Raw genomic sequence first — 13,493 nt, 5'->3', positions numbered from 1 at the left:
AAGGATAACTCAGAAAACCTTCTAAGTTTACAAATCCCACCTCTTCCACGCAAACCTAAACTGATCTAAGTGGCACTCCTCACACACACTTGGACCTTTCTGCTCACGTCACTCAGGAGCCTTCTCGCCCGCCTCCACCCATAAAACTGCTTCTTGAAGTTCCCCACTGCTTGCGCCTCCTTTAAGAAGCCTTCCTTGATGTCACTGGGCAGAAATATGTGCCTCCCCCACCTCCCAATACTACCTTACACTATAATTGTAACTTTCCTCAGCTCCAGAAGGCAGCAACCCTCTGGTATTGCCCATATCATTGTGTATATTATGTAAGAGCTAAGAATGTTATTCTTTTTTAAAACTGCAACAAATATAGAAGTTCTATGAAAACTGCTATAAAATTTTACTTTGCAATTCATACCAGCCTGTGCCTGGATTTAGATTCCAGATATTCTAAGTACTACGTGTGTGGCGTTTGGTAAATCACTTAATCACTATGAACTTCAGTGTCACATCTGGCAGATGGGAAGAGCATCTGCCTTACAAGGTGACTGAAAGGAAGAAATGGGAATGTACGTGAAGGATCTACCACATAACTAGAATAAATTATTTAATAAAAAGTATGTACTACTAGCTTGAGAAGAACAATCTAATGCTCTGCATTGTTTGTTTTGCCTAAATAATTCACAAGAGGATCATTTAAACTTAAATATAAACAAAATTTTTTTACAGAAGTCAAAGTAAGGGGAAAAAGTATAGGCCGTCTTTCTATGTGAGCCCACCACATAAGGATCATCACATTTGTTAGTAAGCTCAGAAGTTTCCACTTAAAGAATAACAGATGCACTCCTTTTTATTTAGTCCGCAAAAGGATGACTATATCCATCAAAAACCCCAAAGATCAATATTTAAAATGGATTTGAAGTATTAGTGTCAGAGTCTGTTAAAATATATAATTTAAAAAAAATCAAACAAATCAACGAACAGCCCTAGAAAAGCTGCAAGTCCCCAAACTAGGCATGTGCAGGACAATTATGTGAGTCGGGAGGGCGAGGGACCGGGAGGAAGAAATCCCATTTTGTTACTGAAATAAAATTAGCTTCCATTCCATGAGTTAAGAAAAGGTTGGGTAACTGAAGGAAAACAGCCAGGAGTTTGCTCTGAAAGGAAAACAATGTAAGATTTAAGCAATTTTTATAAATATTGTTCTTATAACATTTATAATGTAGCTATAGCTAACTGCCCTCCATACATACACACACACAAAAATCCAAAGAGACTAAAAAATCACATTGAGTTTAAGTTTTTCACAAGAAGCAGCAAGGAAATAAAGACAGATACTGATTCTTAAATTTTCTGGTTTTTCTTAGCTTGTCTCATCCATCGTTCTTAACTCCACGCTACTGTGAGCAAAGCGTACATGCACAAGAGGCCTGGTATGCTGCCATTAAATAAACTGATGGATAAACACAGAGACACACAGAGATACACACACACGCACTCTCTGGACATTCCAGAAGCATTTTTAGTCAAGACACCAGAAAAAACAGACAACAGAAAGATGAACACAGTTCAAGTCACAGAAGTTGCTGACACCGAGTGGCGCGGGACTGCTGGCTTACCTGCCACACGCCCACAATTGCGTTGGCTACTAATATCAGCAAAATCACAAAGGGCTCCACAAAGGCTGTGATGGTCTCTTCGCCTTCTTCAAACCAGGCCAAAACCTGAAACAGAAACGGCGCGTGTTAGAGCTGCAGTGTGTTTTCAGGCTCAGCGCCACCGTGTGACAAAAGCGGCGGCCCTGAGGGACGAAGACACACAAAATCTCTTTTCTTAGCATCCCTAGAACAAACAGCGGCGAAACGCAATGACATAAAGGACCAGCTTGTGTCTTGTTCAAAATTATTTTTTGAGAACAGAAACTATACAATTTCTTGACAATAGCCTTAAGAACCAATTTATTTTGTCAGGGAATAATTCTATTTTAAAATCCACTCTGGCTGGTACAGCTCACTGGACTGCGTGCCAGCCTGCCAGCCTGCCAGCCAGCCGGCCTGCGAAACCAAAGGTCGCAGGTTTGATTCCCCGTCAGGGCACAGGCCTGGGTCGTGGGCCAGGTCCCCGGGTGGGGGGTGAGAGGTGGCTGACGGATGTGTCTTGCACACACTGATGTTTCTCTCCCTCTCTTTCTCCCTCCCTTCTCCTCTGAAAGTAAATAAATAAAATCTTTTTTTTTTAAATCCAAATAAAATACTTACAAGGAAATAAATACCATTCATTTTCTATGTCCATATTCAGAAGACATAACACCTAAAACTCTTAGTTTTGTTAAAGTAAAAGGCAATCAGCAAATTTGTTGATTTGAATAATATTCAGAGCAAATAATATCATGTGTCATAAATTCATAATAAAAATAACTTAATCACTAACCCCAAATTTTAGAGTATATACACTGCTAATGCCCCACTTATTTTCACTGGTATTACTCAAGGCTGTCGCAGAATCTCTGCACGGTTGTCCCATCATCAGGAACGTATTTGATGGTTATGCTCCTTACGACATCCAGCACAGCAGGACAGCGTTCCACAAATAACGCTGAGTCTAAAATGTTAGACCTGGACACAGAGTATCACCCCAAGAAAAATGAGCAGAGAACTACCTTCTAGATCACACAACCACTGCTTTAAGATGTAGAAGCTACAAGAGCGCCATGATGTACATCATAATTGAGCAACCCTAAGGTAAAAGAGAATTCAATGCAATGAATCTTACAATAGTTTCTGTGGAAAATTGTCAATCCAGAAAGGGTGTTAAATGTATCTAATGATTCAGTCTGGGAGCTAAGATTTGCCTTTGTTTTTTATATTGCTTAAAATGTTTGCATATTTCACAATAAAACCTTTTGTTTAAAAGACCTATTTAGTAAGTAATAAAAGCACGGTTTCTGATACTTTCAATATTGTCAGAAATCATTTATGGCAATAAGGAAGCCATCTGACTATGTACTTAGTGAAATACTATGCAGTGAGCTTTTTAAATATACCAGGAAACATTTCTTTATTTTTTAAAATTTATTCACTGACTTCTAAAGAGAGAAAGGAAGAGAGGGAGGGAGACACATGTCGATTTGTTGTCCCACTTAGTTATGCGTCACTGGTTGCTTCTTGTACGTGCCCTGACCTGGGATCAGACCTGCAACCCTGGCGTTTCGGGACGATGCTTTAACCAGCTGAACTACCCGGCCAGGGCTCCAAAGTGAGCTTTTACACAAACAGCAAACCACCAGAAAGGTGGCTGAAGCAAGGCCCAATATGAATTTTGCCAAGTAAAAGAGGGTAACAATGAATTACCAAAAAAATACCAGTATGAGCAGGAGACAAAGCAGGGGACAGCAGGACCAGGCCCTGACAGGGGCCCGTCACCGCCGACAGCCGCTGACCCAGGGCAGCAGAAACAGGAGTACGAGGGCGGCCGCAGGCTTTCAACAGCATTCCTGGTGCTCACACCAGGCCTAGCGCCAAAGCGAGAGCTTCTCCAGGAAGTTATAAATTCTGAGAGGCGCGAGATCACAGCCGCTTTCCTACTAGCCCTCCCAATATTTGCCAAGGACAGCGTATCAGAAAAAAGAACCTCAGTGAGCTCTGGGGGGAGAAAGAGACCTGAAGAGTAACCAGGACCTTTTCAAAAGGTCAGTGAGGCATTAGCAACTCTAAGATAAGCTTCACACCTTGTTAAGGCGGATATGAATTTCCCTCTTGGCAGCTACCTTGAGGAACACACTTGGGGCGCTCTCCGCTCACAGCTGGAGCGACGGAGAGACGAGGCAGCAGGGACAGAATTAGCCACGTAAACGTACACTTTTCAAGAAATGTGCAGTTCCTCTGCATGAGCGGCATTACCAGTATGATAACCCCAGTCTGCACAAGGCAGCAGCCTTCCTTCCCACTCCATGACTGCGAATGTTCATGTGTAAGAAACACAGGTGTTCAGTTATTTGAAAGCTCTACAGTATATCTACTAATTACTGCTTGATAACAGACTAGCAGGTAGAAAGACGGTGTTGAACCATTAAAAATTAACAAGCGACAATTTCCTGAATACTTTTAAAAATGTCTATTTTGAAACCACAAATAACCCAAAGAATTAAATGTTAAGCCCAAAATGAAGCTCAACCATATCTCATTAAATGGGAAGAACCAATCCAGTCAATCACGTTCAGATCACACCGTGGCAGCCCTCACGGTCTGGCTGTACTGAGGAGGGGACCTCTCTTCTGTGGGTGGGAAGATGGAAGAGGGTAGAGGAAAGGAGTGGAATTGGACGAGTGACACACTATTACCAAAATGCAAGGTGTCCTACTAGCATAACAGTACAGCCAGCTCACAGTTACAGTTTTCCAGAAGTTACACGAAATATATTTACACAGGACAAAGGGGGAGATGTTTCAAAAGTCTTTACTGAGAATAGGCGAAGCACAGAAGATTATGTTTGTACGGCCTTCTGCTCACTGAGGTACCCCCAGGGGCCTAGATCCCTTATACACAGTTGATGTTCACTATGTATTTACTAAACAGATCCATGAATGAATGAAACAAAACCTCACATACAGCCTCTAAGACATAAGACTCTAAGGGGCAGTATATGCACTTAAACACTAGGACAGCAAAAAGAGACAACCACCTTCATCAAAGGGAAGCGGAAGAAAAGGCAATGCAGTGTACTTGAGGCACACACAGCTTCTTGCTCCCTTTGCTCCGCACTGTTGAAACAGCTGATGACATGTCTTCTGGGGCTACATTATCCAGCAAGTTCAAAGTTTCAAACCTGCCCATCCCATTCAAAGTAACCACTTGCTAATGAACGTTCAACTACAATTTAAACCGCTTAAACAGGGCAGAGAGTGCAGCTCCTGTTCCCTGTGAGACTGGTCTCTAAGCACAGGGACATCTGACAGGAGAGCCGAAGGACAACGGAGAGCAGATTTTAAAGGTAAATTTTAATCCACGGTACAAAGGCATGTCCGGGTGTAAGCAGGGAGACAGTCCTGGTGCTGAGAGTCAGTGAGCTGACGTGGTGGGTAACATGCTGAGCTCCTAATGAGGCCATTAGAAGAAAATGAGTGATCATGAGCACATTTTTCATGAGGGCATGGGTCTGTATTCCTCCTTGTACACTTAGAAACCTGCAGTTCCTTTGGGGGCTCTCACTTGTATTTACATCAAAAAAATTTTTTTAATGGAAATTAAACACTTCCCAAGAATGAAAAACGTATCACCTTTAAATGTTATGGCAATTTTCTGGGGTAAAAAAAATTTTTTTCAGCCATTAAAAAAAAGAAAGATGGCCCTGGCTGGTGTGGCTGGGCGGCCTGAGCATCAGCCTGCAAACGCAAAGGCCGCAGGTCCGGTCCGGTTCCCAGCCAGGGCACGCGTGAGGGTTGCGGGCCGGGTCGCCTGCTGGGGGCGTGCGAGAGGCACCCGATGGGTGTCTTGCACGTGGGTGTTTCTCTCCCTCTCTTCCCTTCTCTAAAAATAAATAAAACCTTTTTTAAAAAACCGTGAATTAGGCAGTTCTTGTCTGTTGTCTCTGAAAAGCTCCTCCGTATGTCGTTAACCAGGATGAGGAGCACTCTGAGCTGGTTCCATGGCTGTGGGAGGACACAAAACCTTCCCTTAGCCGCTCGCGGGGGACTAAATAAAACTACCCATCTAAAGCCCCGCAAGCGCGCTGTAACCGTGAGCCACCACTCCTGGCGGTGTTGGGAGCACCGCTAGTTTGGAAGACAGCGCCTGGGAACTCACTTCCGAGCAGAGCCTGGGCTCATGAGGAAGGGAGCGAGCGAGTAAAACGAGGCCGCTGCAGAACTACTAAAATCCAGTACCTGGAGGCCTAAGGAAAGGCTTGTACTCCTGTTTTAACCAGCCTGGGAACTTGAACTCTTTAACCTCCCAGTCCTGTGTCAGTGCCTGAATCTACATCCAGCCTCCAGAGTCCTCTGATCACCCACTGAAGGACTAAGGAAGGACGAGTGTTCCTGGACCCGAGTCACCTGACATCCGTCACCACGCCGCCCCCCCGCCCCCCAGAGAACCATCGTGCCGGCCCGACGCAGAGGCTGCCAAGGCGGGATTGAGTACTGAGAGAGCTCCTGGCGTTTCCTTCCTCTTCAGAACGCTCTGGGCACTGCCTGGCTGTGTTTCCATTTTTCAAACCCTAAGACCCTTGAATAAACTTTTATCATTTATTTCTAGCAAAGCATCCAGACTCTTTTTGAGTTCACTCAACTCCCAGAATTCAAAAATAAAATAAATAAAAATTAAAAAAAAATAACTGTTCAGGTCTTCCTGAAGCCTTAAAAGCTAGTTTTTTTTTAATTCCTAAGGAAAATCCCTTCAATGTACTGAGTGCCAGCAGTAAGTATGTACTTCAGAAGGAATTTGCTAATGAACATTCACCACATCTACCTAAATCACAGAAGGTCATATGTTTAAGAAATATTCAAAATCAATTTCAAAACTTAAAAAACATGTAAATCAGACTACACTTTCTTCCGATGCCAACACAAACCTTATGTGAAAACACTCCTCAATGCTTTCAGACTTGAGACTATAACCTTCTTTTTTAAAAAAGGGCAAAAAAACTACACATACTTTCACTTTTCACACTGTATTTTAAAGAAAGGCTCTAAATAAGTTAATTAAACCAATTAATAAACTGCCCATTTTACCTTTTTTTTTTTAAATAAGAAATTAGAAGAAAACAGAAAACATTTTCAAACCACTACATATCAAACATTCCTTAAATATACTGTTCTGAGAAAACCAAAAATTACCGATCTTTAATATTTTGAAAATGTTACTGACAAACTCATCCAAATACATATTTGTTTTAGGAGAAGCAATGATCTAGGCTCCAAAAGCAACGGAGAACCCCTTGAAAGGGTCCAGCAGGGACACAAGACAAATACTCGCAAGTGAGTGAGGAGCTGAAGTGCTGAGATGGAAGAAGGTTCTACCAGCATTCCAGTGGCGCTGACCAGCTGAGGTGGGGATGGAGCTGGGGGGCAGGGGGACTTGCGCAGATGGGGTCACTGGGGACAACTCTATGATCCAGGCGGACAAGGCACAGAGGGTCCGTGCGCCCACCTCCTTCTCGCCTCAAGCGTCACCGCTCAAGAGGTCTCTCCTGACCACCCCATTTGAAACCGTACCCCCTCCACTTAATTTCTCTTCACAGCACTATCACAGTCCAACAGACTCTTCCACTGATATGTGCTACTTGTCTGTCTCCACTAGAAATCAGCTCTAGGTAAGAGTCTTCGTCTATTTTGTTTGTACTCTTTTGCCAGTGTCTGTGCCATGCACCAAGTAGTAAATAAATACTGGGTGGGCCAAAAAAGTTTAGTGTTTTCCGAATAGCTCCAGTACTGCACAGCTGCCTTTAACTTCATTTGAAACTATTTTGTTAGACTGTATTGTGACAGCTGTCATATCAGAGGATTAAAAAAAAGATCAAAATTAGTGAATTTTTTGTAGCAGTTTTAATACTGAAGATGGAAGAAGATACGTAACGTTTTCGGCATGTTTTATTATTTCAAGAAAGGTAAAAACGCAGCTGAAACGCAAAAAATGACCTGTGCAGTGTGTGGAGAAGGTGCTGTGGCTGATCAAATGTGTCAGAAGTGGTCTGTGAAGGCCCTTGGCACTACTGACGTTTTGGCCAAATTAATTCTGTGCTGTGGGCTGCCTTGTGCACTGGAAGGTGGTTAGCAGCCCCCTGGCCTCTGCCCACGAGAAGCCAATAGCGGGAGAGAGCTCACATACTCAGAATATCCAAATCAATAGTTACTGGTGAAATGAAAAATGTGTCTTTCAGCCCTGGCTGGCGTGGCCCAGTGGACTGAGTGCCGGCCTGCGAACTGACAGATCACTGGTTTGATTCCCAGTCAGGGCACGTGCCTGAGTCGCAGGCCAGGTCCCCAGTTGAGGGGTGTGCAAGAGGCAACCGATCGATATATCTCTTGCACACACTGATGTTTCTCTCCCTCTCTTTCTCCCCCACTTCTTTCTCTAAAAGTAAATAAATAAAATCTTTAAAAAAATAGTTTTTAAAAAATGTGTCTTTTATTTTACAGAAAAAACTAAACAGACTTTTTGGCCAACCCAATACCTAACAAAATAGCTTAAGACAGAAGAGGAGAATCCAGGTACGCAACCACATGATGTGTTCTATGAATGGCAGAGTTGGTGACGAAGGACAGAGAAAGTCAAAAATCAAAGGAGAGAAGGTCCTGAATGTTAAAGAATTTCTAATTTATTTCATATACATTAGGAGATACACAGCTCACTTTTTCCAATCCAAGTGACCTTTAAAATAAACTACTTTAATGAATATTAGAATTAAACTATTCCCACAGGTCACAAGTGTAAAACATTAATAGTTTCCTACTTTCTGCCACAGGAAAATATTAACTTGGTTAACAGTTTACTATCTAGTTTGATATTTGAAATAAATCACTAAAGCCTAATATTTCTTTTTAACTTGAGTGGAACCTGATGATTATCATATATTTAGAACTACCTATTCATTTCTCCAAAAGAACACGAATATTTTACCAGTTTTTCCTATTCAACAGGAATAAACTGACTACCACAAAAGACTCAGTGCTCCTTTGAAAGATAAAGAAATAAGGAAAAGGTCAAGTATGATGTAGCAGGAGTGCCAACCGCATGTGAAGAAAATTAACAGGTTTTATATCCGCAATTTCTTAATTAAACAAATCAAATTAAACAATCCTTCCTAAACACATATTATTTTTTTGCATAGGAACCCATAAAAGAAAACTGTAGCATGGTTCATTTCCTAAGCAATAACACCCAGCAGTTACTCAAAGGCAACTCTAATTTCAATTTCAAAACACAGGTCTATAAAGCTACAAAAAACCAACATCCTACCTCACAACACAATTAAAGCATTTATTTAAAAACCCATATGAAAATGCCTAGGAACTATAAACTACTTACTTCAAAGTAAAAATCACACACATCATTAATTCAAAATGCTAATATAGTCACTCAAACTGATCACTCAAGAGATACTATACAACCCAAATAGTGAAGAGCTTGTTTATTGGAAATAATGCCACTGATGTTAGAGTAGCGCCTTAAGTCTCATACACAGAATAACTCAATAGAAGTTTATTCTATCTCTGGCTTGTACACCCCGGTTGATCAACTTCTAAGAGGTCCCTGATGACCTTACTGAACCCTAGTATTTTAACTCTCAAAGCAAAGACTACTGCAGAATCATATAGCCAACTTAAATAAAAATATTACTCTAGTAGCACAAATATGTTGGCCCCATGGCAACATATTGAAACCAATTAACCACACAAATCTACTCCTTTATCCTAACTAGTTAAAGCAGCAGCCATTTACGGGGGGGGGGGGGCAGGGGTTGTTGAGGGGTAAAATTAATTAAGCAGGCGTCCAAGAGATAAGGCTGATTTAATTAATTCAGGATGTTGAATAGTCTGATATAGCACTCTTAATTCTATTCAGTGAAAACCCCTGAAAAGAGCCCTGGTTAATGGCTACACACCACCTGGCTAACGTGGTGAGGCAAAGTCTCACGGCAGAAGCTGTGTACAGAATTAACTCCAAAAAAAAGCTCACCTCCTTCCACTTTTTCCCTCACCTAAGTTAAGGACCACTACTTCCTTTATTTCGTTCTCAAAACGGCCCCTGTGGAACGGTCGTCATAAAGCCTCAGGTATAAGTAGATCCCTGGGGCTCGCGTGCATGCTAACATACAAGAGTGAAACCCTGGAGCTGTGTCAATTTTGGGAAGACGGAGAGGAGCACAGCACTGGGTGAGTTTCGCTTACCACCGCAGTCTTTATAAGCATAAAATACGTTAAGAACAAAAGGCAGCTCGTGCCGTCGGGATTAGGAACATCTGTGTCCCAGTCATGACCATTTTTAGGAAAACCACCAAGAGGTCCATGCCCAAGGGAAAAAAAGCCATAAAAACATGAGTATTGAACAGAGAAAAAGATGTTCATAACCCAGAAGTATCCTCACCAGCCCCCACCACCTTCCTGCTGCTGCCGTTCTTTGCATTTCACCAGTTCCTTAGCAACCATACAGGACTCACGCGGGGACGCACGCACAGAACAAGAAAAACACACTATGGGTTGGTTTTTTTTTTTTAAAGATCTAGAACCGACTGTTCTGAACCTTGTTCTCTTAACCCAGGAGTCACTCAAGACAAGGATCCAATTTAGATAAGTATGCCACCCTAAAGGTCAGTGACCAAATTTGGTCAACAGTGGTGCCATCACTACCGTCATCATTCTTGTCACCGTCAGAAACGACTGTCACCTTGCCATTACCGGGACGGGAGAGCAGCTGGAATATTCCTTTTGTAAGTTCTATTTACAGACTATACAGAGCCCAACATCCTCTCAGCCTGATTTTACACAATGGAAGGGCCCCAAACAGAAAAGACCTTCCAATAAAGAACTTTCTGAGATTAAAAGCTGATAAAGCACAAGAACTCACAAGATCCTGCCACATTAGAGAATAATTTCTAACTGCACCGTACATGTCAGGCGTCCGTTTATTTTCTATTTGCAAATGGCTTCAAGAGTTTCATCTGTCACTTAAAAACACCTGGGTTTTAAAAAAATTCATGGAGACACTGCTGAAAATTGCAAATATGATGTTCTCACCCAACAGACTTCATCTATTTCCTGGTGTTTCCTGCACAGAATAGTCTCAGCTTTTTAGAGAAAATGAACTGCTTGATACTTACAAACGATATGCATGCTGCCAGCAGTAGGATTCTAACCAGCAAGTCTTCAAACTGCTCGATCACCAGCTCCAGCAAGGTTTTTCCTGTTAGGAACACACATCGCATCTGTGGTCAATGTCACCTTAACATCAGCACCCACAGAAGCCGGGAAGAACCTTTGCAGATGACTTACCTTCTTCAGCCGGTAACTCTGTACAAATGCAGAAATTCGCCAGGCAGCACGTCAAGCAGGAGGGGACAAAAAAAAAAAAAAAAAAAATTTAGCGGCGTCCTTCCTAAAAGAATCGCTAAAAGTGACCGCTGTCCTTGAAAGACATACTTATACACATCCACCTGCCACCGTTTTTCAGGAAAGCCGGGACCCCGGGGACACAGGCGGCACCTGCCGCCGCCAGGGCCCGGGTCTACCCCCGCGCGTGCGATCTCGGCGCCGCTCAGCCCTGTCATCGCTTCTGCCAGATGTGTGGCCGCGCGCGGGGCCGGGCGGCGCAGGGGCGCCCTCTCTACCACCACGACGCCCCGTAAACCGGCCGAGGGGGAGAAAATGTCTCGCAGGGCTCAGCCCAGCGGCGGGAGGCCCGTCCCTCCCTCCGTGGGGCCGGCGGCCGCTGCAGACCAGCCGCCGATCTGGCTGCGTGCGCGGAAGGTCAAGGGCTCGGGCCGCCAGGAGATGGACCAGGAGGCGCACCGCCGGCCCCCGCCCGCAGCACAGCCGCCCCGCAGCCCGCGGCGGGCGCGGAGCCGAGACCCACGAGGTGGGGCCCGGTCAGCCATCTTCCCTGGCGCTCGGGCCCGCGCCCGGCCCGCGGCGTCCCTGCCGCCTACCGTTGGAGCCCCATCTCTCCTTGAGCTTCTTGACCTGCTCCAGGCTCAGCCCCGTGCTCTCGTTGACGCCGAAGTGGCCCAGCACCTCCTCCACCGTCTTTGTGTGCGCGTTCTCCATGGCTGCGGGGGCCCGGCCGGCCTCGCCTCCCCGTGCCCGCGGCCTCCTCGCCTCCGCCTCGCCCTCGGACCGCGGGCTCGTGCCACCCTGGGCGCCCGGGCGCGGACTGGCGTCTCCCCCTCTCCTTCCGGCCGCTTCCGCCTCGCGGGGCGCTGAATCACCGCGCGCCCCCTCCCGCAGGACAACCGCCCCTCTGGTGGCCCGGCCCTCGCCGGCGCCCTCCCCGGGCACAGCTGGGCGGCGCGGGGCTCGCGACCCCTTCCTCTCCTCAGGGGAGGAGAGGGCCTCTTCCTTCGCCCTCAGCCGCCCGCCCGTCCGCAGCGCAGGCCGCGGCCCCCGAGCCCCCTCCCCGCTCTCCCGAGGCGATCGCGGCCCCGCCCGGGCCGGAGGAAGGGGCGCCTGGCCGACCCCTGAGGGCGGGAGGGAGCGAGGGCAGCTGGCCGACGGGGCGGTGCGCGGCGCCCTCGCCCTGTTCCTTCAGCTCCGCACGCACGACAGCGGCGGAGGAAACTGCGGCGGAGGAGAAGGCGGTGGCGTCGGGGACGGCTCCGCCGCGGCTGCTCTAATAGCATTTATCCGCCGCTACCGCCCCTCTCGCCGCCGCCGCGGCATGTGGACGCCGCTCATTGGCCGAGAGGGCCCAGCGCGGCGCGGGCGGCGCGGCCCCGCCCCCTCCCCCCGGCTCCCTCCCTCCGGCGCGCTCGCGCCCACGCCAGCACGCAGGCCCCGCCCCCTTCCGCGCACCGCCCCCGGGAACCCGGATCCTGGGCGCCCAGCGCGGCGCGCGTCCCGTGCGCCCTGCGGACGGCGGGGCTGGCGGACGGCGCGCTTCAGTCCCATCCGCCCCACGCACCCCTAGAACTAGAATCCAGGGGCGTGGAAGGGCTCACGGTGGGTTCCCTGCGCTCGCTGCTCCGAGGGAACTGCCTGCCCTAGAGGGTCGGCCTCGGGCCAGGGTGGCAGCCAGGGAACCCGGGAACGCGGTCCTCGCGGGGCTTCCCGAAGCGCGCGCGGGTTCGTGTCCTTGGCTCGCCCCCTCGCTCTCCGCCTCTAGGGCCGCGCTCCGCATCCCACTGTCTCTCTCAGAGCGCCCCCTCCGGAGCCGAGGGGAGGAATTCCGCAGTTCCCTTCCCTCCCGGCCCAAATCCCTCCTCCTGTTGTCTGGGGAACACCGCATCCCGCACCCCCGCCGCGCGCGCACATCGGCCCTTCCCCGGCGGCTTCTGCGCCCCGACTGAGGAGCTCCCACTCGGGGGAGGGAGGAGGAGGTTTTGTTTTATTTGTAACAGCCCACACGACCTTTGATACATGTCTGCATGGAAGACCCAGCTTAGGCTCCTGCGCCAGCTGATCGCGTCAGCGAGATCGGTGCCAGAAGGTGCTTCGCTTGGACATTTAAATCGGGGCCCTTTTCTGGACGCCCACTTCCTCCAATAGGCGAAAAGGGGACTTGAACTCAAAGTCTATTCTTAAGTCCCTGAAATCTGTACAAAACCTAGGTGACAAGATAAAGGGACGTCTGCAGTATAAAGACGTTAGACTAGTTAACGGGAAGGGACCTTTGCAGCTGAATTCATGCACAAAGGGCGAACGCACCGGCCGCACAGAGAACGGCGTGCCGAAGGGAGTGTGTCGCGGAGTGGGGCCCTTACTCCGTTTTTGTGTTTGGCGGAAATAGTGTAGCATCCACAGGTGCCAAAGCAGAGCGAGAATCACCTCCGCCGTCCCAGATGGCAGG

The 13,493-nt window shown here is 47.2% G+C and overlaps 1 protein-coding gene across 1 annotated transcript in view; it reads right to left on the bottom strand.

Moving 5' to 3' along the window:
• ATP2A2 (ATPase sarcoplasmic/endoplasmic reticulum Ca2+ transporting 2) overlaps positions 1-12,312 on the bottom strand; it is a 45,255-nt gene extending 32,943 nt beyond the window's left edge. The window contains 4 exon segments of the mRNA XM_090291871.1: positions 1,617-1,721; positions 10,813-10,895; positions 10,985-11,002; positions 11,638-12,312. Of these exon segments, the coding sequence (XP_090147997.1) occupies positions 1,617-1,721; positions 10,813-10,895; positions 10,985-11,002; positions 11,638-11,755 (324 nt within the window). The 5' untranslated portion in view covers positions 11,756-12,312.
• Positions 12,313-13,493: the final 1,181 nt, after the last annotated feature.

The sequence above is a fragment of the Furipterus horrens genome, unplaced genomic scaffold, assembly GCF_987537825.1.
Source record: "Furipterus horrens unplaced genomic scaffold, mFurHor1.1.pri manual_scaffold_11, whole genome shotgun sequence".
NCBI lineage: Eukaryota > Metazoa > Chordata > Mammalia > Chiroptera > Furipteridae > Furipterus > Furipterus horrens.
Note: the sequence above shows the minus strand (reverse complement) of the source record. Positions and strands in the feature narration are given on the sequence as shown.